Source organism: Mixophyes fleayi, chromosome 6 (genome assembly GCF_038048845.1).
Source record: "Mixophyes fleayi isolate aMixFle1 chromosome 6, aMixFle1.hap1, whole genome shotgun sequence".
Lineage (NCBI taxonomy): Eukaryota > Metazoa > Chordata > Amphibia > Anura > Limnodynastidae > Mixophyes > Mixophyes fleayi.
Window position 1 is genome coordinate 159347929 of NC_134407.1, and position 25947 is coordinate 159373875.

The following is a 25947-nucleotide window of genomic DNA, read 5'->3' on the forward strand; positions in this document are numbered from 1 at the left end:
ATAGCAACCAATCAGATTCTAGCTGTCATTTTGTAGAATGTACTAAATGAATGATAACTAGAATCTGGTTGCTTTAGGCAAATTCTCAACGTTTTCAAACTCACAGTTTACTAAATACACCCCCAAGAATCATTTTCATAACTATCTGCCTATGTTTCGACATCCACATGGGTGACAGCAGTCATGTATATTATAACAGGGAAGGAGAAATCAAACACTGTCACAATATATGTTAAGAATTGCTATGCATAACAAAACATAGTGAATAAATGAAAAGTTGTACTGGCTCAAGCAATATCCAAATTATCAGTAGGGTAATGGGTGGTGGGTGGGGGGGTCGTCGGCCGTAGTGAACCAAGAAGAGGAGGTACTTCAGAGAGCAAAGGAAATGACTCCACGTGCAGAAATGCTATGAGCTGGAGTGTTAGGTATAGAAGAGGCAATCCATAAGTGTGGGGGTAGGGGGCGTGCTGGGGGCATTACTGATATAGCCAGGGAGCCCAGATTTGGTGAAACTTATTTTCTTTATCTCGTAGGTGGAAGGTGATTTTCTTCATGTTAGCAATGAATGTCTCGTGTGCTTTTCCACAATTTGGCTATCAGGCATCTAGTGGCTGCCAGGACATGCAAGGTCAATTTTGCAGAGTGGATATCAGCATCTCGTATAGGATAGCAGAGGAGGAAGGACCAATGGTCCTTCTTAACAGGGCATTGTAGAAGGGAGGACAGGATGCTAGCTGCTCTATCCCAGAAGGAGGATATGACAGCACATGACCACCAGAACACAAGATTTGTGATAGGGTACTGTGACTGCATTCCACCAACAGGCAGGGGAGGCAGTCGGATACATCTTAGCTAGTCTATCAGGCATAAGATACCATCTGTATTAGATCTTGTATGCATTCTCCTTAATTAATGTTATCTGCGTATGTTTTAATGAAGATTGTCCATAGCAAAATGGCCACCTCCACTGATCTTACTGAGTGTATTATTTTTACTTATGTTTTGGACCTTATACTCTTTTTGCTAATATATAAAAATTAAATGTAGAAAGTAAAGGACATTTGCTCCTCTGATGTGGAGCACTGAATGAGTGACAATAACTCATAACTAATTTTAACATTTTTTTCATGGGGGACAGGGGGGAGATTTAGGACTAGATTTACTAAACTGCGGGTTTGGAAAATTGGAGATGTTGCCTACAGCAAACAATCAGATCCTAGCTTTCATTTATTTAGTGCATTCTACAAAATGACAGCTAGAATCTGATTGGTTGCTATAGGCAACATCTCCACTTTTTCAAACCCACAGTTTAGTAAATATACCCCTTAGTATTAACTCTGTAGAGTAAAATTAATTGGGTAAGGTGGACAGATTTATGTTAAGGGGTTAACAATATGTGGTGAGGAATTTGCATTAATGTTCATCTTACTGTATGCTTTATTTTTTATTTAACTTTTTTTAATTTACATTTTACTTTACTAATTATAGCTTTTGTGTCTGACTACTGAACTTCTACCTGGTTTCTTTTCTGAATGCAATTCTGAATTGTTTTGCTATGCTGAACACATGGACAACTGCACAGTACCACTTCTCTGTTTCATTTTCTGCATGGACAAGTGCACTTCCGTTGTATTGTATTATATGTACTCGTACTTATATCCTGTGTGTCGTTTTTTACGTAGTGTTGTAGCACTGTTGCGGGGAGGTTCATACATTTACCCACCAGTGTTTTGGTGTGACCTGTGTCTCACCAAAATGTTGTGTGAGCATATTTGCCAAATGCTCATCTAAAAGAGCCTACATTTGTAGTCATGTAGCATAGATGTTAACATATTGTCATACATGTGTATTTCATATGTAACTATAATTAAACGGCTAGTTTGGCAACCACACTACAGACACATATTATAAAATACCTGTCAAGCTATAAAAGCCACAAAGCACTCACAGTCGCAGTGTGAATATGATTATATTGAGTTTAGAAAGGCATAGAGACCCTAGGGGACCCATAAAAGAGATGGCTCCACAAATATGTGTATAATGAATATGAAGAGATACTATAGGGAGGGAGTGTGATTTTAAAAAGATTTGTGTGCATATGAAGGATGGATAGGGGATGAGCATTTTTAGTATAATGTATTAAAAGAAATATACAAAATTTACCCAATTTACAGTGTAGTAAGTTTAATTTATAGGAAAAAATCAAAATGATGAACTTGCCCCTAAACTGGAAAGTTTATTAGGGAATATGTTCTTTTGGATAATAAATTGGTTTGCATTAGCAGATAGATTTCCCTTGTCTGAATTAAACTGGCCAGGTGGGGCTAGGAGATTATGTCTGTCTGATACTCCAGCATTCCGGGTGTTAAATTGCCTGGCAGCTGTGGTTTGCAATAAAGGTGTTTACTTTGCAAAAATGATATCACCAATAGTTATCCTTTTAGATGAAGGTGAACAACTGTTAAATGACATGTGATCAGTCTGTGCAAAGCTGTTAAAGAGGACCTGTCTGCTACTCACAGGGAAAGCAGCCACTTTATGGGCTGGACCAGTATTTATGGGAACTAGATTACTGTATCTAGATTATATGTATTTGACTACACTGTTACACCTACAAGGATGCTTGTTTGCTGATGCTCAATGCTAAACCTACAGTTGTGTGGCCAAGTTGCAAGCATGGAGCTTGCAGATTTCTATTAATCTGTGCGGCCAGGGCTGCGAGTCAGGAAAAACATTGGCAGGGTATGCCACACAAGTTACATGCCTTGGGGCCACTACATATCTTAATCCGCCACTGCCTGCCTGAATGCGTTACTGGGATCATTTCCAAATTTTATAGAACAAAAAGTAGAAGTGTAAAATACCTCACTATGTTATTTTATTGTACCTGCAAACCTCACTGTGGGGTCTTTTTATGACCCTTCGTTTTTTTCACTTGATACTTTTCAATCCTTATCTCCTTGATAAGGATTAAAAAGTAATGGCTATGTATTAAAAAACTTCTCAGGGACAGCAGTGCCGATAGACTGCTGTCCCTGAGAAGTGACTCACCTGATCATCGCAGTCTTTTCTCAAGTTTAAAGGCTGCGGTGATCTTCTCTTTTTTTTTTTTTCCTTTTTTGTTAGTGCGCATGCACCGACTGAAAAGTTGGTGCATGTGCACTAGCATCCTGGACGGCAAACTGTAGGATGATTGACAGGGAGGGATCACATGATCCCTCCACACATGCGCTGTCCAGCTCTGCTCTTCAGAACAGAGCTGGACAGCGCGAAAGTTTTCAGATATGTTAATGTACGCCAGCTTCAGGTGGCGCCAGCTTCACATGGCGTACATTAACATGTAGAAAAAGAGAAAATTTTCTCTAATTAGACTTTAATACATAGCGGTTCTGAGCACTTCCCATAGACTGTTATGGGGAGTGCTCAGAAAACGATAGCAAATGCAAAGCAGCAGATATCTGAGATATCTGCTGCGATGCTTCAATAATACATAGCAATTTCACGGTAAACACCCGAAAACTGTTGTTGTATCCTTGATAAATAGACCCCTGTGTATGGTATTTATCTCTTCAAACTAAAAGTGGGGCTAGATTTGCTGAGTGGCAGAAAATTCAGAAGAGACACACTATGGAAAAGTTCAAGTGTCACATCAAAGTCCTTATTCTGCCCAACTATTCCCATCGAAAGATGGGAATAGTTCTCCCCTTCCTCAAAAACAGCCACATCCTCCACAAAATGAAGCACTTTGGTAGAAACCAAAGACACCTGCACAGACCAAGGCACCCAACATCACCAAAGAGGATTTCGCTCTGAGCCTTGGCCGTTTAGCGCTTTGTAAAGGAGGACCATTGACAGCAGTAATAAAACGGATAACAATAGATAAGGCAGACCCACAGCAGAGGATCTTCAGATGTGTCCTCTGTGTGCCAAATGTCTTCGAGAAAAAACCGGATTGGAACCGTATTTATTTCACTTTGTGCTATTTGTATAGATTGATTTATCATTGCCAGTTGTATGACCAGATTGTAAAATTGGTATGACTCTTGTTGTGGTTCAAGGCAGTTGTCTAAATAAAAGCTATGCTTACATGTATTTATGATTCAGAACTAGCTCTTGCTTAAAGTTACTGCCACAGTACAATAACTATGGGTCAGTTTTAAAAAGCTACATATTTGCTCCTCTAGAGGTCTACTCTCCACTTTCTATCGCCTTATTTTGCAATATAAACGCCCTCCCCCAAGGAGCTACATGAACTCAAATGGGAGGAGGACAAGGGGGAAACGCTCACTCCGGAAGATTATAGAATAATATAGATGGTATCTGGTCCCTCATAGACTTCATACTATCTACCCAGGCGTCTCCCCGTTATGTTGGCGTCTGTGTGGTCATGTGGGTACCCTGTTCCACATTTGGTGGCACTGTCTGAAATCGATGCCCTTTGGGGGCTCTATACACAGCTTCATTTTTAACATTACTCAAGTCCCTCTTCCTGCCTCTCTGTCCTACTCCTTACTACCCAGTCCCCTGCCTGATGTCCCTAAACATACTCAAAAACTTATCACACACATCTTCAGTACGGTAAAATGTCAGCTCGCACTACTTTGGAGAAACCCAGTGCTTCCTCCTCTCCCCTCCATTATTAATCGCATCTGGCAGGTCTGCCACGTGGAATATATCACGAGCTTATTGCGTTACACCGCTGCTCCTTTTACTTGTGTCTGGGGCCCTTGGACTGAGTGCCACGGTTCTACCCCACTTTTAGCGTTCTAAGCTGTTTTTTGACCCCTCTTGACACTCCGTGCTTTTCTCTAATTAAATGGCTGTACTAGTGTCTTCTCTAGTGAGTGGTGACTTCTCCCTCTACTTCTCTATCTTTTCTCTCCTCCCTTCCTCTTTTCCCCCATTGCCATTTTGACCATGCATAATTTAACTTGTATTATTTCGATGCCATACATTTATATGTTCTTCCTGTTCGTTGCACCTCCAATTGATATCTTTTTCATGTATGCCTGGCTCTTTAATTTTTCCTATACCTTGCATATCCTTTTGTAACCCAATAAAATGTTTATTAAAAAAAAAAAAGTTACATATTTGCTACCTGTATCTAATTTCCAGGGAAGTTCCCAGGTTTTATATATCTATACCTTTACCTATTTTTCAATATTGACCAACTACACAGTATAGTTCTTTTCCTACATGATTGATGCCCTTCTTATCATTTAGGTTCTCGAAGCTTTAAAAGTTAATATACATAGAAAAGAAATATTTACAATGCAAAAAAAAGTATGTTTTAATCAGATTCAGTAAACATGACATAATGGGGATTGTATTGTTCTAAGCTCTGATAAGAGACGTAGGAGTGATTTGCTTAGATACTCTGTCTCAACAGTAAAGTATATCTGTCTGGAATCTAGGCAACTATGTACTTTGTTGTGGAAAATTTGGAACAGCTGTCCCCCATAGGTCAATTCTTGTACCTTTCCGCCTGAAAGTGAATGCAGTTTCAGGGTTACTGGTAATATACAATGTAAATGCAGTGTATAGTGTAAAATGATTTAACACTGCTTTTAGGCTAAGACTACACTAGCAGTTTGTTTTGTTGTCTTTGGTGCTTTTTTGTTGGAACTGTCAGCACAGCTATTTTGTTGTCTGTGATTTGTCTTTTTTTTTCTAAAGTTGGACCACCTCCAGTTGTTTTATTTCCATCAATTTGCAGCATATTGCTTCTCCCATGAAAGGCAATTGCTGTACTTTGATGCAAAATCAAAATAAATCTGACAAACATGCAGCACGCAATAATACATGCACTGTAGCAAGGTGACCAGCAGTTATTTAACAGTGTAGCTAGCAACTCTGCAGGACCATGAGTCTATAATGTAGAGAAAGTGGATGTAAACTGCTCTTAAAATAGAGGTAAAGAAACTTTGTATTCTATAAAGAAAACCACCACTTTTACTACAAGTTTATCACCAATAGTTCATCTGAGATCTTTTTAAAGACCATTTATCTTCTCTCTTACATAAAACCCTCATCCCCATGTGAAAATGTAACATGTCAATAAAACTTATCCCTTAAAAAAGAGAAATATTATTACCCTAAGGCGGCGGTTCCCAAAGTGTGCGCGGCACTGTCACTGGGGTGCCGCGGGCCAGCCATAGAAAAAAGAAAGAACACAAAAACTTACCAATCCGCGCGGCGCCGGGACCCAGCATCCACCTCTCTCCCACAGCTGTCACTGAATATCGACGTCAGTGACAGCTGCGGGAGAGAGGTGGATGCTGGGTCCCGGCGCCGCGCGGATAGGTACGTTTTTGTGTTCTTTCTTATTTTTATGGCTGGCGCGGGGCAGAGTGAGAAGGATCGTGACAGCGGAGGGGGACAGCAGGGCAGCAGAGGGGGGCAGAGTGAGAGGGATCGTGCCGGCGGAAGGGGACATCGTGACAGTGGGGCAGCAGAGGGGGGCAGAGTGAGAAGGATCGTGACAGCGGAGGGGGACAGCAGGGCAGCAGAGGGGGGCAGAGTGAGAGGGATCGTGCCGGCGGAAGGGGACATCGTGACAGTGGGGCAGCAGAGGGGGGCAGAGTGAGAAGGATTGTGACAGCGGAGGGGGACAGCAGGGCAGCAGAGGGGGGCAGAGTGAGAAGGATCGTGACAGCGGAGGGGGACAGCAGGGCAGCAGAGGGGGGCAGAGTGAGAGGGATCGTGCCGGCGGAAGGGGACTTCGTGACAGTGGGGCAGCAGAGGGGGGCAGAGTGAGAAGGATCGTGACAGCGGAGGGGGACAGCGGGGCAGCAGAGGGGGACAGCGTGACAGCAGATGGGGACAGCGTGACAGCAGAGGGGGACAGAGGGCAGCAGAGGGGGGCAGCATGGCAGAGGGCTGCAGAGGGGGGCAGCAGGCAGCAGAGGGGGGCAGCATGACAGAGGGCAGCAGAGGGGGCAGAGGGCAGCAGAGGGGGGCAGCAGGCAGCAGAGGGGGGCAGCATGACAGAGGGCAGCAGAGGGGGGCAGAAGGGCAGCAGAGGGGGGCAGCATGGCAGAGGGCTGCAGAGGGGGGCAGCGTGACAGAGGGCAGCAGAGGGGGCAGCATGCCTGGATGCAGAGGGGGCATTTTTGCATACAACTAAATAAGTATTTCTGTCCTGACCTAAATACTTATTACAATTTTTTGACCCAACTACTTCTAAAACAGGACTGCTCAGTAATTATTTTGATGGGGTGCCTTGAAAAAATTTGGAGACTCTAAGGGTGCACTGCAAAAGTTTGGGAACCACTGCCCTAAGGGCTAAGATGCACCAACGATATGTCAAATCGTACAAAGTTGGGGTAAAAAAGACAAATTAGAAACCATTACACACACAAATGTGATTTGTTATATGCAATACCAGCCACATGACACAAATTGCTATGGGTAAGGCTGGGTACACACTACAGGAAATTTCTCCTGATGCGTCATCATTAATGATTTTATCAACAACTGAAAGTCCTGATCAGATTGTTTGGCAGATAGTCGTGAATACGTACACACTACAGAATTGGCACAATATCATTACATTGTTTATAGAGATTTTTAATGCATTTAGAAAATTAGATCAAAGGACACAATGTGCTTTGAAACGATAAAACATGATCATTGACTGCGAGGGGAGTCCCTATGTGTTTCCCTTTGTTTGTAATTTCTTTTCCCCTTTCTTTTTTTCTGTACCCCATATATCTTTGAAAAAGTTGAATAAAAATATTGATGCAAAAAACACAAAACATGATCATTGAAACGTACACACTAATGCAATATTGGGTGATTGGCATGATAACGGTAACAGTGCTCATGCCGCGATACTCTCGAGAGTAAAACGGTAAATTGTATCTGCCCTTAAGCGGTCAGTGTCTAATATGGATTTATCCTAATTGTTAATTTTGTGGTAAGAAGATATGCTTCCTGAGTCTAACCCCTCTTTCCTCCTTTGCATAAAATGTGTCTTCTTCAAGAAATGAGCAGTTAAATAAATAAATAAGTAAACAAATCTGGAACAATATCTGGAAAAGATGAATAAAGACTTTTAAGGTCAGCCATATAAAACTATAGCCAAAAGATTAGTGTATATCAGTGATGGCTAACCTGACACATTCCAAGGGCTGCATGTGTGCCCCTCTAACCTTTAAAAGAAACGCAGATAAACCTTGATCTCAGTAATAAGTTAAAACTACATTTAAAGAGACACAGATCTGCAATAAAACATCAGCAAGCATTTTAATGTAAGATAAACACGTGTTACCAGCTATAGTATATGTAAAGTTGAATACTTTTGTGTCAAAAAAGACAAAAGTATTATAGGAGGGATATCTTTATTGGCTAACAAAAATAAATGTTTAAATTTGCTAACTTTGAGAGCACAGAGGCCCCTTCATCAGGCAGGTTTTTTTTTGTAAACTTGCCTAATGAAGGGGCCTCTGTGCTCTGAAAGTTAGCAAATATAAAAAATTATTTTGGTTAGCCAATAAAGGTATCACTCCTATAATACTTTTGTCTTTTTTGACATGAAAGTATTCAACATCACATAGATTTTTCTGGCTGACACGGTACTGCAATAAAAAAAAATGTTTTATTTTGCTACACATTCAAGCTATAGTATACAAATGAACAATTCAATGTGACTTCTAAGTGACCAGATTTTCCACCAGCTTTTGAAAGTTAAGAGACAGGGGTATATTTATTAACCATTGCTTTTTCAACACTATACATTTCAATCCGTATCCTGTCCCCTATGTCCACTATGGTTACTCTCGCAAAATAATCACCTTTGCGATAGTGACAGGACAGGAGAGCAGGTAATTTGCGGTGATGCTCTGCCCATAGACTTCAATGGTTAACGCTAGATTCAACTGGCATTAGTCATCAGGCACAAGTTCCTTAAACCTTTGATTTTCGGAAACTTGTTAAATGGTGCAAAATAGCAGTCTTCATAGAAACCTATGGGGACTGCTTTTGCATTTGAAGTGACAGGGAAAGCTCTGCTACAATGCCCTAGTCATAAATGAAGGGGATACTTTAATATGTGGCTATAGTTTATAGGGGATTTCAATGAAAGAAATGTTTTTAAGATATATGTCCCTAAGGCTGAAAAAGGCACAAAATTATTCTGCAGAGAGCATTCCAACCATCTATGTTTTGTGCTTGTTGTTTTTAATGTCTTGCATGATAGAAAATGTGTTTTTACATGTTTAAGTGAAACCGAAAATAGACAAAAACTTAGCAGCACATTGGTGTATGATAGGTTCTGTCTAAAAGTTCCTTATCTTACTTTTGTGAAGAAGCATGATCAAGTTCAGTCTTATTCTCTTGCTTTATAACAGACCAAGCTTCACCACTGCGGCCCTCCAGCCCTCGACGGGGCCGCACATAAGAAAGGAGTGCACAGTACAACTCCTCCTTGTCCAGGTATGCCACGTCACCTACCTGTGCAGAGGAAGTCGGCTGCCCCCATCATTATAAGATCAGGAGCAGATGGCTTTTGGGCCGCAATAAAAGTCTTAGCAGGCTGCAGGCGGCCCATCTGTTGCCGGCCACTGGTATAGGCAGTTATTTATTTTTATTGCTATAAAGGCCTCATAGAAATACACTATACATATACCAATCAGCCCATTAAAAACAATAACAAGTGAAGTGCATAACATTATCTTGCTACAATGGCACCTGTCCAAGTGTGTGTGTATGTGTGTGTGTATATATATATATATATATATATATATATATATATATATAAGGAGGAAATATTGGCAAGTGTAAGGATCTGACAAGGTCCACATTGTTACGGCTAGAAGACTGGATCAGAGCATCTTCAAAATGGCAGGTCTTGTGAGGTGTTCCTAGTATGCAGTGGTTAGTACCTACCAAAAGTTGTCCAAGGGAAGGCAACCAGTGAATCGGGGCAACAGGGTCATGGGTGCCCAATGCTCATAAAGCCCGTCTGGCCAAATCCCACAGAAGAACTACTGTAGCACAAATTGCTGAAAAAGTTAATGCTGGCTATGATAGAAAGGTGTCAGAACACACAGTGCATTGCAGCTTGCTGCATATGGTGAAGCGTAGCCACAGATTGTTTAGGTGCCCATGCTGATCCCTGTCCACCACCTAAAGTGCCTACAATGTGCACATGAGCTGAACCATGGAACCATGGGTTAAGGTGGCCTGATCTGATGAATCACATTAATGGTGCTATATAAATAGCTCATGATGATGATGTGGATGATCTGGTGCATCATTTTCCTGGGGAAGAGATTGCACCAGTATGCACTGTGGGAAGACGGTAAGCCGGCGAAGGCAGTGTGATGCTCTGCGCAATGTTCTTCTATGGAGCTTTGGATCCTGGCATTCATGTGGATGTTACTTTGACACATGCCACCTACCTAAACATGCAAAGCAAGTAACCCCTTCATGGCAACAGTATTCCTTGATGGCAGTGGCCTCTTTCAGCAGGATAATGCATCCTGCCACACTGCAAAAATTGTTCAGGAATAGTTTGAGGAACATGACAAAGGGTTCAAGGTGATGACTTGGCCTCCAAATTCCTCAGATCTCAATCCGACTGAGCAATTGTGGGATGTGCAGGAAAAACAAGTCAGAGCCATGGAGGCCCCACCTCGTAAATTACTGGACTTAAAAGATCTGCTGCTTACGTCTTGTTGCCTAATACCATAGGACACCTTCAGAGGTCTTGTGGGATCCATGCTTCCATTGGTCAGAGCTGTTTTGGCAGCACAAGAGGGACCTACACAATATTAGGCCTGTGGTTTTAATGTAGGGGCTGATCTGTGTACATGTAAGATCCCAGGCTTTGAAAAGACTATGGGGAGTCTCGTCGGAACCTCACTGGAGGTTAAGGTACTAAAACCTCAATAATATATTAGATATGATACCATAATATCCGGAAATGTACTCAGGCGCACATCACGCAAGTTCCTGCCGTAACTTAACTCTAATTGAATTCTCCCCTATATGTCTGGCCTATTTTGCTAGGGACCTGAAGCCGTTGCTTCATCAAATCCATTGGTAATGTGATGTTAATCCCTGCTTACGTTTATATATTCCTATTACCCGCCACTAATGTTTGTGGGTTTTAGACTCAATTCAGCCCTAGGTTAGGTTTAAATCACCCCTATGTTCAAACTGTGTATAGTCTAGAATGTAGGAATTTATTTTGTGATGATATTATGATATATGGATAGGTTATGTATGAGATATGACTGTTATCAGACATTGTAGGGATTAGATATGTATGAATGTATGACTTATCCCTGTGTTCAGGTTATGTTTATCAACAATTGAATAACCATGCGAATATAGTTAAATATATCCTGCTGGTTATATATTAGTCAACAATTTTGAACCCTTAGCTGTGAGATAAATAAATCTATTACACCTTTGCTTGTAGGCTAGATGGATTAACTAGGGATGTTTGGTTAACACGGTCAGTGGACTCAGTATCCTCTACACCAGTGGTTCCCAAACTGTGCGCCTAGGCTCCCTGGGGTGCCTCTGCGATCTCACAGTGGTGCCTCGGCCAGGGCCAGTGGTAAGCGAGGCGGGGGACTACTTGGTAATAATTTTGGCTTAGGGGTGCCTTGAAAAAATTATGGAGACCCTAAGGGTGCCTTGAACTGAAAAAGTTTGAAATATCCTTCTCTCTATTATTTTCAGATATAGCTGTGCTGATTCAGGTTGTGACAAGGCTACATCTTTGACCAAATTTTGCTAACCGATTCTGTCTCAAGTCTAGCTGCCTGTTTGTGACTATAATTGAGCAGTCAGGCTGTGACAAGACATATGTAGCCCATAGCTACGCTACATATGGGTTAATCCTGATTGCAACAAGACTACATGTAACCAACCAGCGGCTATAGTTACACATAGACAGTGTGACAAGCAGGACCAGGCTGGGATGGGGGGACTACATGTGTGCCGGGAATAACCAGCCCAGGCTGTTATAAGACTACTTGTAACCTAAGACTAAACGTGGGGTATTCCAGAATGTGAGAAGACTATTTGCTGCCTATGGCTATAGATGGGTTAATCTTGGCAGTGACTAGACTGTATGGTAGCCTTTGGCTCTAGATAAGTTAACCCAAGCTTTGACAAGACTGCTTTTAGCCTGTGGCTGTGGAAGGGTTAAGAGTGTGCAGCTTCTGCTGTGCGGACCCCGGGTGCAGCGCAGACAGCACGTGCGAGTGAGGAAGTCCCAGCTCTGAGACGGGAAAGGGGGAGGTGTACACGGCCCCTGAGAGACACGGGAAGATAGAGAGAGAGACTGACTGCATGGGAATATCCAACTACACAGCGAGGACCCCGGAGCACAGCTCACATCCATCCTGTAGCTGAGATCCCACATCCCACTGGAGAGAGACCTTTCTATAGCTGAGATCCCACTGGAGAGAGACCTTCCTATAGCTGAGATCCCACATCCCACTGGAGAGAGACCTTCCTATAGCTGAGATCCCACTGGAGAGAGACCTTCCTATAGCTGAGATCCCACATCCCACTGGAGAGAGACCTTCCTATATCTGAGATCCCACATCCCACTGGAGAGAGACCTTCCTATAGCTGAGATCCCACATCCCACTGGAGAGAGACCTTTCTATAGCTGAGATCCCGTACTAAACCATTGATTCCCCAGTAACCCTGACCTAGCAGAAAAACTAGACAGCACGACCGCCTTCCTGCAGCGCCAACATCTTTCTGCAAACACCCGTCCTGCAGCAAGGGTTCCCCAGCGGAGCGACACTCATCCTACTACACAATGCAGTCACCCCTTGACAAGGATGTGACAACTGAGACCATACAGAAAACTCGGAGCCACAGAGCAGCGAATCATATAGAATTGTACCCACAGCATGCGTATGGTACACTGCAGTAAAGGAAATGTCCCACAGCTAACAAAAATCTTACTGTAAAACCGAGGATCTTCTACAGACAATAATCCAACAGCGCTGAACGGATCCCAAGTAATAGTAATCTTACAGCACAGTTCCAGCACTAATTCAGCGAGATGACAGCACCGATCCTCCACTAATTCAGTGACCCCTACAGCACAGATCTCCCATTCTGTGATCCTAAAGCACAAACCCGCTACTATCGCAGTGACCCCACAGTACTGATCCCCCATTCATTTACCCTACAGCATGGGACCCCCTAATTAACCGCCCCCAGAGCATAGATCACACACTGATAGATCACACACTGATTCAGTGACCCTAGAGCACAGATCCCACATTACCTCGGGGGTCCTACAAGCACATCTATTTTTATTTTTTATTTTTTTTTAACACAGACCAATACTTGAGCGGTCCAAATACAGGAACAGTGGCACATAGACTGCACAGGAGGTTGCCAGGGCTTAGAAGAATGCAGATAGACTGAAGGACAGCGTGAATATCCCATTCTATTTCCTTCGTGTGGGCAGTGTCAGTTGCCTGAGAACTGTGTTTACAGATATAGCGGTTCATTTCCTCAGGATCATGCCAGGCTAAGGTGCTGAGTACTTTTAGTATGGCGGATGGACGGGACTCTGCAGCCTGTGCTGCTGCAGCAGCTGCTGTGGTGGGACTTTTGGGGGTGCAAGATGGAGGCACGTTTTCTCCCGGGAGCCTGGAGGTACCTGATCGCGCAGGAGATGAATTGGTGGTGAATGGAGGATGCTCAGAGGATAGTCCACAATCGGGGAGGAGCAGCAGGGACCATTCAGGAGAAAGAGGACAGGGATCTATGAGAACAACGGGTATAATGAAGGTAGGACCTCAAGCTCTACAAAAACATTTATGTACATAAATAATAGCTCTTACTCAACGTCAGAGTAACCTTTTGTCAGTGTTCTACATCAGGGGTGGCTTTTGGGCTTGGTGACAGACAGAAAAGCTTTTGCAACCTACCATGTGATGCTATAATATGACCTTACTATATTCAGTAATCTCCTTGTTAAGTTATAGTTATAATGAAGGTAAAAAGATGAGCATGCATCAATAAAAATATATGAAAAAGAAATACATAAATAGTTAAATTCATACATGGGCAATAGGAACTAAAGTATATAGCAATACAGCTCATTACTGAATTAAGTTCCTAGGTATTTTTGCTATAATACAAAAAGATCCATTTCCTTAGTGGGAACAATAATTAGAGCATATATATCCATCCAGAGTACTTGATAGAGTTCATAAGTCAAATAACAGTATTTGCACTCCAAACAAGACTCCAAAGTATAATAAAAAGTCCAAGTCAATGCTAGTAAATCCAATACAGATGAGTTTATGCATACCATGAGTACATGACACTTAGGGGTCTATGCATCAATTTGATGCGGTACAAATAAATATGCATCACTGCACATCGCAGTGATGCATATTTATGTACCGCTAAGATGCATCATGGTGGGGCTACTCTAGGAGCCCCGGCGAAGTGACCCCTCTGGAGCAAAGTTTTTTACCTGCTTATCGGCAGCTTCGCGCTGCCGGTGACAGGAGGAAGTGCTGTACGCATACACACAGCACTAACCTTGTATCGTATTCTGCGAAGTCAGAGTGGCTTCAGCAGAATGCCATAGGAAATGACAAGTAACGCCATCCTGAGATGGCGTTACCTGCCGGTGCAATGCAAAGCTTAGTAAAGCTTGATGCATTGCAGAGCATCGCAGTCCCCATATAAATCTATGGGGACTGCGATGCTTGCCCGGTATTGGCCTAAATGGAGGAGATTTCTATCAAATGCATAGCAAATATTCTTAAAAGATGCGGAAACGTCTTTTAAGTGGAAATTACCTTGATGGATAGACCACTTATTCTTGCAGTCGTCAGTGGTGTGAAACGATGTGGACAGACATCTTATCAATAATCCATGCATGCAGTGGTGTCTGCGGTGGGATGCAATGTTTGCATCCTTGATACAAATGCCCCCATGGATCCAAAGCAAGAACAAAAAAAATACAGTTTACTAATCTTCTCCTTCCCCTAGCCAGAGCCCTGCATGCTGCTTTGTGCAGGGGCTGTGTGGGGCTGCGTAGGGGTTGGGTTGAGTGACACGATCAATAACAATCTGCAATTAAGAGATTTCTGCTTGAGAGTGGTCCTGCCACTTCTCAACCCTCTGCTGCCATTTTAAAGTGGCTAGCTATATTTGTCGAATTTGTATAATACAACTATAGTGCAGCTTTAAGCATACACCTGCTTCCCAATCAAGTGATAGAAACACAGAATTTCATGGCAGAGAAGAACCTAGCGGTCTTTCATCTCAGCCGTTTGTGTGTGTGTTGGTTTGATTTAATATTTCAGGTCTAAGGGTCTATTTACAAAGATGCGTTGTGACCAAAAATCTGGAGAAAACAGCTCTTTGCTACAGAGAATGGCTATCACAGATCTTCTTTTAATTTGTCAAGGTGTTAAAGCAGGAGAAATCTCTGATTTATTTTAACCTTAACCTGTCTAATGCTGGTCAGTGCTGTTCCCATAGACTTCTATGGAGACTGTGATGTGATCCAATACAGCTTTGCTTTTCTGCACCAGCCTTAAAAAACTCATCTCAAGATGGTGTTAGCTTACCTTTTTAATGGAATCCTTTAGACTCCATCACCACTGGAAAAGTGCCTCTGTGTTCAGCGCATGGGGCCCATCTCAATGCACATGTACATTAGCCACTTGGGTCAGATCCTCCATTAGCCAGGTGCGTTAAGCTGCTGGTGATGGTGGTTTTGATAAGTTTAGATGGGGGACAGTTTGCCAGGGCTTGCCAATGAACCCTGGCTTGATAAATTCAAGCGGCGGTATGCAGCATACAGAATGAATCTTATTGCCACCTTACTGCCACCTAATGTTAAATAGGTCCCCTCAGTCTTTACAATTGCAAGTTTTTGTCCTATTCTTTTGCTGTGTGAGTCCCAAACACAACTGTTGGAAGGACTATTCCATGCACATGGAGATCTATCACTTTTCTTTTTTCTTGAATAGTCTTCTTTACATTATCTTCCTACCTCCAATTACAAAGTCTTTCCCCTTGTTCGAGGAATCATCTTATTTTTAAAAAGACTTTTATATGTTTCTATCATATCACCTCTGTCCCTTCTCTCCTCTAAGCTGTACGTGTTCAGCACTTCAAGTCTTTCCTAACAAATTATACCCCAAGTGTATCACTTCACCAATGGCACTCCGCGCCCAAGCATTTCTACTTAACAATATATATTTTGAACAATATTCTCTCTAGTTATATCCATACTGTCTTTAAACTCCCAAAACATAATTCAAATAAAACATATTTCCTTTAAAATGTAACACATCCTTCCTGTAGTGACCCTATCCATTGTATAACTAATTGTACGATTCAAGCATTGTCCCTAACAGTCTTTCTTTTGAAAAATAGTTATCCAGAAGGCACATGGCTGCTTATATCATGGAAACTTGCTGGATGTGATTTCTATAGCCCTGTTAAAATGAGTTCATACAGTAGATTGTTTGGTATTCCATATGAAAGGGAATGGGAAGAGATTATTTGACTCCCAATATTGTATAGGTGTCAAAACTCACCATCCATCCAGCCATCTATTAACATAAACACTGTGATAACAAGGAAAATGTCCCCTTTTCAACATCAGTTTGTCTTTTTATTAAACTGTCATCCAAATAAATAACAACCCAGTATTTCATGTCAGCTCGTCGATTTGTAGTGTTTCCCCATCACCCCAACGACCCTCTACCACTGTAACTCCTCTCTTTAAAGTTCTACGCTATTGTCTGTCTTATCCTGCACATGGTGATTTGTCCTCTGAATGCATATTAAGGATCCAATATGTCTGCTTTCATGGACAGGGCAGTAAGACAAACAGCCACACTCCCCTCCTTATGAACTGCAATCACTATTGTGCACTGGGTTGATTTCATCTGGATCTATTAATTGGTAATTTCTAAATTATGCCAAGAATTGAATTAAGGTTTTGGTGCCAGGAAGACACAAGTTACTTAAATTATATTACTATAGAATATGTAAGGGATGAGTACAGTGATTTAATTGAATTCATTAAAAATATGTATTTATAGTATACAGCACTGTGACACACACTGCTAGTCTTTGAGAACGGAGACTCGGACTGTATTGCCTCACACCTATTGAAATGCCAGGTTTAGTGGTACTAGTTACAGTACCAGACTGTATCCCTCATGATACAATAGTTTTGTTAAAAACACAAAAAACAAACACTAAAGGGTATATTTACTAAACTGCGGGTTTTAAAAGGTGGAGATGTTGCCTATAGCAACCAATCGGATTCTAGCTGTCATTTTGTAGAGTGCACTAAATAAATGACAGCTAGAATCTGATTGGTTGCTATAGGCAACATCTCCACTTTTTCAAACACGCAGTTTAGTAAATCTAGCCCTAAGTTTTGAGAGAACTGAAATGACTTAGATTATTTCTCTATGATGGGAAAAGGTTAAGTTTTCTTAGTAATGCTATGAATGCTTTGCCATTGGACAAGATGGAAGAAAGGACAAGCTGTACTTCATACTCATCATCAATGCAAGACCTGCATTAGGAGGCAGGGCGGTTAATTATTCATTGCAGAGCAGGATCTGAGAGCAGGATACAAAGCTGAGAGATCGACCTCCAGAGACGACAATCTCTTATACATCAGGGCTTTTCTGGCCCAAAATAAAATATCATCTCCATGGGTTGGATTTAATCTGCAAAGTGATAGAGGCATCAGTTGTGTTAAAGACCTTTAATGCTAATTGTAAATCATTGATAGTGAGAGCAGATTGCAGACTGGGATGTAGCACAAATTAATCTGAACAGAGGTCTGTGAATTTACTGAGGTCGGGTGCAGGTTTAAATGAGACACATCTTGCAGGGTTCGGAGTGTTAACATGGGAAAAGTCCCAGCATACCTGGCTGCAACAATAGACAACCATGTTACTCTATAAAATATGAAATCTCTCTTTCTTAATTCAATCCATCTGCAGGGGCGCACGCAGGATTTTAAAAGGGGAAAAAAAAAATAGATAGCAGCAGCTCCATTTCGGCGGCACTGTATTGTACGGCAGCCACGGCGCTGTCATAGAAGCGTCCGCGGCGGTGCTGTATTGTACTACAATACAGCACCGCCGTGGACGCTTCTTTGACAGCGCCGCGGCTGCTGTACAGTACAGTGCCGCAATGTAGGGGCACTGTTTAGCCCCCGATCTTCGTGGAGGGGAAGGGTTTCTGGAGAACCAGAAACCCCCCCCCTGCATGCGCCCCTGATCTGGTATCTATCTCCTATGATAACCTTCTAATTTCATATCTGTCTGTCCCATATCTATTTATATCATCGCTATCTGATATATAGCTGTATCATATCTCTATCTCATATAATATGTATTGATATCATAGCTATTTGATTTATAGCTATATCATACCTCTCTGTCATATGTTATCTATCTCATATCTCTCTATGGGATCTATTTATGAAAGTGTGATCAGCCATTAGAATGTAGACCGTAAATTGGCCATCGCACGATTTATGAAGGGTTTATGTGGCATTTCTTAATGCAGTCTCCATATATTGATATGGGGACTATGAAGTTTGAAAAACTTTGCTTTTCGCAGCAAGGTATCGCCAGCTCAGGATGGAGTTACCTGTCATTTTCTATGGGATCCAGCTAAAGCCTGTCAGGTTTGCTGCATCCGTCACCCATGGAATGCTTTAATGAAAATCCAAAACTACTATATATAATCATAATTCAATATTATTACATTCCAATCTATATAGACATAATATACTATACCTATCAACATGTCCTGACAACTGAACATTTTTGTGAATATGGCCTAATTTGGAAAATAATATATCCATGAATATAATAATACATTAATGTGGTCAGGATCCCTCCCAAAGATGCAAGTTGCTTGTAACATGGGAATCATTGGGTAAACCAGGGGTAATGGATGCTGAAATCTAGTTTACAGATCTGTTTTGTGTCACCTAGCTGTAATGTTTCCATAGAGATGCTGGAGGGTCAAAGAAGACCACTCAAGTATGGTTTATGGCACAGCCCCAGATGCTGTGACTACAATTATTGTGTTTACTCCCACTGCACTATATTTCCTGTAAAAAAATGTATCAAAAATACCTTTCATAATCCATGTTTGAGGAGATCTCTGTAAATAGTTGTAACCAGGGCCGGATTAACTATAGGGCTAACTGGGCTACAGCCCAGGGGCCTATGGCATCCGTGGCGCCTTTGAAAGTGCTCAGCAGCAGTGTGGATCGGTCGGGGGTGGGGAATGGGGGAATGGAGGCCCCCATTCCCTTAATCCGGCCCTGGTTGTAACTAATGGAACCAGTCACAGGGCATGTAATTATAAATACCAGTCTCATTAGGATGTTATAGAGAAACTATCGTCCTAAGGAATCAATATAATAAAATCATGTTTCCTATACATATGTGTGGAAAGCCATCACTTTTTTAATGAACATAATATTATATCTCTGTTATGTTCCAGACAAAAGATGTCCTAGTTATAGAACTTTTTACAAGAAGTATGTTTGAATAGTAAGGGTCAAAAACCATTTGTAAAACAGATAAGTGCAGGGTTTCAAAAAACCCTGTCCTCAGGGCTCCCCAACAGTGCAGGTTTTCCGGATCACATGTGACATAATTAGGACCAGCTGTGGATCTGTTACAATGTGTCAGTCAGTAATGAATACACCTGTGCTCCAGCAAGGAGATATGGAAAACCTGCACTGTTAGGGAGCCCTGTGGACTGGGGTTGGGAAACCCTGGATTAGCGTACACACACTTCTTTCAGTTAAGCCACAAGAAAGGGGAGTTTGGGTGGAAATAAGACTGTTCAAAAGTAATGAAAATGTTAACCTTCTAGCCTTCCCACAGGCAGCAGATTATATGAAAAGTATGTCAATGTCAGTTTTCTGTTTCTGTTCCCTTTTTGTCTTAAGAAAACTGCTCTGCATTTGTATTTCTGTATGTCAGCTGTTTTTTTTTATACAATGAGCATTATGACCTTCTTTGTCATATTAAACTACATACATAAATTTAAAGAATTGTTTGGTTTACAGCATCTTGATTAATTCTAGTTGTGATTATATTTTAGTTTAAGTCAAGGGGTAACTGAAGACTTCCGGTCACTGGTCGGAGCAGACGTGTCTCCGAGCTCTTCAGTGGAGCCCGGAGTGGAACTCCACCTCGGCCCCGTATTCTACTGGAGAAATCCTCGGTATTCTGCCCGACCCAGCTTTCTTTATTAGCCCATTCGTAGGGACGGTTTTAAAGAATTAAAGAAAGCCGCCCAAATTAATATTTATTAAATAAGACATTTAAAATAAAAAAATAAATAAAAACCTAATTTCTGTGAACATGTTATAATGGAGGTTGTAGAGTGCCATGGTCCACTTGGACAGTTCCCCAAATCATATATTTACTTGCACCAGCAACCTGTCGCAAATGAAATATATTATTATTTCTGATGAAAAATATTTAAAATACAAAATAACATGCCACATCTCTCAGTAATGTCACCAGTTTATAGTGAATTGATATATTGCATTTTCATGGTTCAGCCCACAAATGTCTGCCTCTAGTTTTTGTAGGTAACAAGAAAAATTTAAAGAGATTAAATAATAAAATCAACTATAGCTTTGTTTTCTGGTATCAGACAGGGTTGAAGCTGTTGCATTTAATGCACCCAAGCTGTACGTAAGTAGAAATATGTAAAGGAAAGAGAGAATATCGCAGGGACAATTTTCCGTTCACTTGGAGTGACACTGGGGAGATCTCTGTTCAGCTGACGCCTCTGACATCGGCAGACAAAATGCAACGCTAATGAGCTAAATACACCTGGGATTGGCGAAGGGACCTTTGTCATTTAAATTCAAATAAGAGTGGGGTTTCAGTCTGAGTACATGGGAATACAGCATATGCTATCTTTGTGTGTACCTAAGCTCAGCTGGTTTAGTGCCTGCTTATAAATTATGTCAACAAATTAGTATGAACGTGTGTATGTGCCATGTATTGTCATACTTTGTGAATAAGAATTGACAGTGAAATAATATTAATCTTTGTGTCTGTGAAGCCTGGTAACTGTTTTTTTTGTTTGTGCTTTTTGTAACGCTGCATTCCCGGGTGGAAATAAAAAATCACAACCCTCACTTGCTTCATGCTGTGGTCTTTCTGGTGCCATCTTCATTACTGCAGCTTATCTTTGGTCTTCCCGCTAAGACACGTCTCAGTGGCCATTCTAAAATGGTAAACAATAGTGAGTGCAGCTTTACGCAAACAGTAAGACACAAACCAAAAAATAACAATAAACGTCCTCAGCGTAAGCAAGGGGGGGTTCAATTAGACGAGAGGTGTCTCCGGAACGTCTATGAGACACCTCGTTGCGTAGATTTGGCAGAAAACTTCTATGGAGTGCGAGGAAAAATGAGTGGAGATTTCTACCGCAATAGCCAGCAATGTACGCAGCGCACGCCACATCGCCAGCAAGTGAATCTCCCCCAAAAAATCATAAAAGGAGTGAATCACAAAAATCATCTAATAATATAAGGGATGCTACACTAAATGCATACGTCGGATAATATTTCATATATTTTACATATCAAGGCAACATATAACACTTTAATCATATATGGCAACTTTTAAAATATCCGGGGGAGAAGTCACGTGACAGGGTGGTAGGAGGGGGAGAGGTGACGTCGTCGCGTCACCATAGCCCTGCCCCCACTATAATATGCCAAAATTCACGGCATTGAATAGTGGGTGCAGGGCTTAATGAAGGCGATTAAGCCCCGCCCCCACCATTCAATGCCATGCATTTCGGCGAATGCTGGAGGTTTGCCTACTCGTCCGTGAGGCCTCCCTGAAATTCGGGAGCCTCCCGGGAATTCAGGGAGAGTAGGCAAGTATGACTTTAATGACATGATCAATGACAGCAGGGGTTGGTGTTTATGCTTTACATATGAGCAGCAAATATATACATACAAATACATATACAAGTTTAAGTATATGAGAATGCAAAAGTGCAGTTGTTGTAAACAAAAGTTACCAACCAGCACTTATCTTTGATTATTTTAGTGCAAGTTTACAAAATGAAAGTAAATATCTGGTTATTATAAGTGTTTGCACTTTATCAGTACACATTGTGTTTCCCCTTGTGTCTATTATGTCTTTTTTAACATCAATATTTTTATTGAACTTTTATCAAACTTGAGGGGGTGCAAAAAGCAAAATAGTGGGTAAGGTATACAGAGGTATAAGAGAGGGGGAAGTGTACGTAGTAGGCAGTAAACACATATCAAAGTTATATCTCCATTATGTCTTTTAATCTGTGTCATATGTACTGTTATTTGAGTTATGTGAGGAATTAATTTACTCATATTATAGTAGATATATGTTTAGGGGTGTTAGGACTCCTATGTATTGCCATATAAGACATGTAGGAGGATAACCAAAGTTGAAAGATCAGCCAGTGAAGGTGGAACATGCTTACACTCGCGGACCAGGTCCTACATGTCAGAATAGCCAAGATATGATTTACAAAGCAGATGCGCTAATATGGCTAGTTCACACATGTCATTTTACTAACCACTTTCTTACTTGGAATAATGGTGAGGAAATAAAGGAAGCGTGCTCTGGTAAATATGCATCTTCATACCTGACTAAGCACCCAGCAGGATAAGATTTATGGATAAACACATGGAGGCATTCCTGTTGTGAAGCTTGTGTGTTTTATTTGCATTATTGTGTTTTTTCTAATTCAGCAAAGGATTGTTTTCACTGAATAGGACCATTATTTTTCAAGTGACTCTTCTAACCTCCCTAACTGCTTTAATGGCCACCTGGCCAGTTCTGACAGATAATAGAAGTGAAAGTAGAACTGGCCGGTTCTCTTTATTCTAATGATCTGTCTTCTTGTCCTGGTATTGGGGAGGGTGGGGAAATGGATTTCCTAAGACTGGACAGGCAGTAGCCATAGAATAGAAATTAAAAGCTAGCATCCTTATGGAAAGCTAAGATATGAGAAGTTTCCAATATGCACAGTTAGGGCCATTAAGGGAATCTTACTGAGCTCAATGTGCGTTTGTTTTAAAACGCATGTAAATGATGAATACGGGTGCAGGTCTGTTCTGCTCTAGTAGACAAGACACTGCAAGACACGTCCAATACATATATGGAATATAAACTCACAAAAGAACGCACAGGGAAAAAAAACCCTTCAATTAATGCCAACACTTAATAATATAAGCATTAATTAAACAAAAAATGTGTTTTTTTTATTCCATGTAATAAATTTATTAGGATGTAATGAATGTCTACTGTACTTAAAATACATTTTTACAGTTGCTTCTAATTGCAAACACATGTCCCAAATTTTCTGGGAGTCCTCCTGGTCTCCCGGGAGAGCAGGGTAACCTCCCGAATCCTGTCCATGCTGTTAGGCAAGTGGATGGGGGCGGGGCTTAGTGATGTGATTCACACATCATTATGGCCCAGCCCCATGTTGTAATAGATTAAAATTGTGATGCCCTATTACAGCCCCCACCCCCCCCCCCCCCCCCCCGGGATTTCCCAGAGGCCAACATACAAAAGTTGGCAAGTATGATATATATAATTTAAATTCTCTACATTTTGCTTTCTCTTTCATCCTGAGACAGTTGCATGAGTTTACCTGAATATAAACAAACCACACACAGGATTCTCTCAGCAACTGACTCCACAGAATGAATATACAGCATTGGCTATTCTGAATTTTAGAATTAATTTCCTTAATTTCCTTGTAGACGTTTTAGCAAGACACATACAGTACATTTAATCAATAGCAAAGAATAAGTGTGCAATGGAGTCTAACTGTAATGTTACAATATCCCAGACTAATATTTGAAGTAAACTTTTCTCTTCTCACTACGCCTCTTGGGTGAGTAATCTCTTCAACAAGCATTTCAATGCTTACTACAGAGAAAGTCCCTTGTTTATACAATGCAGAGATGGGCAAACACCGACGCACATTAAGTCCTGTTGTCTTACCTTGGTAATGCATACTTGCCAACTCTCCCGGAATGTCCAGGAGACTCCCGGATTCGGGATGGGTCTCCCGGACTCCCAGGAGTGTATTTCCCGCTTCTGCCCACTTCCTAGTGAAGTGAGCAGAATTAGGTCCAAAATGCTGCGATTCTCCGGGAATTGCGGCATTTGGCCCCGCCCTCCGCTGTAAAATTACGCGTTTGCGTCTTTACGTCACGTGGGGCTGGTACAAAATTACAGGATTTTCGGGACCTCCCTCCGGCAGCTCCCGGACGCCAACTACAAGAAGTTGGCAAGTATGTGGTAATGATGTTTATAAGATTCATCTATAAAGCCTAAACTGGGGAACAAGAATCAACAATTTCCATGCTTTATATGCTACTTGCTGTATATTATATATATTTAATGTTTTTGTTGTAAGGAACCACCTTCATAGTTAAAGTATAGTAGTCATTTCTCATAAAGCCCTACCAGGAGTTGCCTAAAAGGGCAGGATATATAAGATTAAAAGCAGGAGAGGAATCAGTGTGCATCCTACCCCATGTGCTCACTCAGAGGCCACACAACCCGTCCAACTCACACAATAGTTTATTTTATTTTATTGAGAGTACCTCAGTAGATCCTGATATCCAGTCCATGTCATTTGCAGACTTTGTTGCATCAATGGCAAGAAACATTCGTTGTGCTTTCCTTGTCCATCTGTCTGTCCAAGTGCACACAATAAATAATCCAAGCAAGTTTTATGGTAGTAACTGACTGAATGAGAAGCATCTCAAATTTAGACAACACATTCCCCTTGCTGTTGGTTTCCTGTGGTGATATAGTATCCAAGCTGGACTCAGATCCACTTGTCTGGTATTCTAGCTGTTATTGAGCCACATACTTTAGACCAGCACGTCAGGGTAGCTGGAGTGCTATTACTTTTGAACAGTGCACTAGTGAGTGAACAATTATGTAATAAGTGGACTTAAGGTGAGGGGACATAACACCAATATAACTGCATAGGACAATATAAGAACTTCAGAAAAAAAATGATTTAAGTATGCAGAGTCTCTACAGTTTGTTGGAAACGGGTGATATAAGCAGTAAGAGCACACATAAATATTTTGAAATTCATGGTGTTACACTCTGTGTCTTTCACCTCAATCTGTTTCCTTGGTCACTATGGGATGTCAAAGGTTCTGCTACAGGAAGTGATATTGGGAGTACTGAGATCACTGAAGTGTAACTTGGTAGTAACATCTATGATTAGTTTTTCAATGAGAAATGGTAGAGGCATCTCTGGATTAATTATTTTATAAAATGTTTAATTTATCCTTTATTGCAATATTTTGCATTTGTGCTATATATGTCCATATTCTCTCATTACATGTATCTAGTTGCTGTTCTCTTTAAGAAGAGAAGTAGCTCCATTGTGCTGCTAAGTAAAGCAAGTTGAGTCAGTAATGACTCATTCATTTCACTGACTGTATGTCAGTGACAGATTTTGTGGCTTTGGGAGAGCAAATAGAAGCTGTCAAAAATCTAGATTGGGCACACAGCACAAAGAGAGAAAGTAGTTACTATCATTCCCTATTATTTTCCATAACACTCAACCAGCTGTTGGGAAGATAACTCACAAGAAATGTAATGTCTATCGCTTACTTTTGGTCATATAAACTGTTCAGAATTACCAAGTCACTGTATTATATCTAGAGATGCTCACTGACCCCCCTGAAGTGTTTTTTGTTTTCTGTTTTGGATCTAGATGAGCTTCGTGTTTTGATTTTGGTTTTGCCAAAAATGCCTTCGTGTGTTTTGGTTTTGGATCTGTATTTTTTAGAAAAATTGCTAAAATATGCTAAAATCACATAATTTTGCTCTTTTTTTGATCCTACTTTGTTATTAACCTCAATAA

The 25947-nt window shown here is 41.2% G+C and overlaps 1 protein-coding gene across 2 annotated transcripts in view; it reads left to right on the forward strand.

Moving 5' to 3' along the window:
* LOC142094596 (inactive phospholipase C-like protein 2) overlaps positions 1 to 25947 on the forward strand; it is a 161450-nt gene that overhangs the window by 48030 nt on the left and 87473 nt on the right. The window contains exon 1 of one of the 2 annotated variants that reach the window (XM_075176914.1): positions 12152 to 13782. The exons of the other annotated variant lie outside the window; for it this stretch is intronic. Within the exon in view, the coding sequence (XP_075033015.1) occupies positions 13543 to 13782 (240 nt within the window). The 5' untranslated portion in view covers positions 12152 to 13542. Of the gene's footprint in view, positions 1 to 12151; positions 13783 to 25947 lie in introns of those variants that run through there. 2 annotated transcript variants of the gene reach the window in all.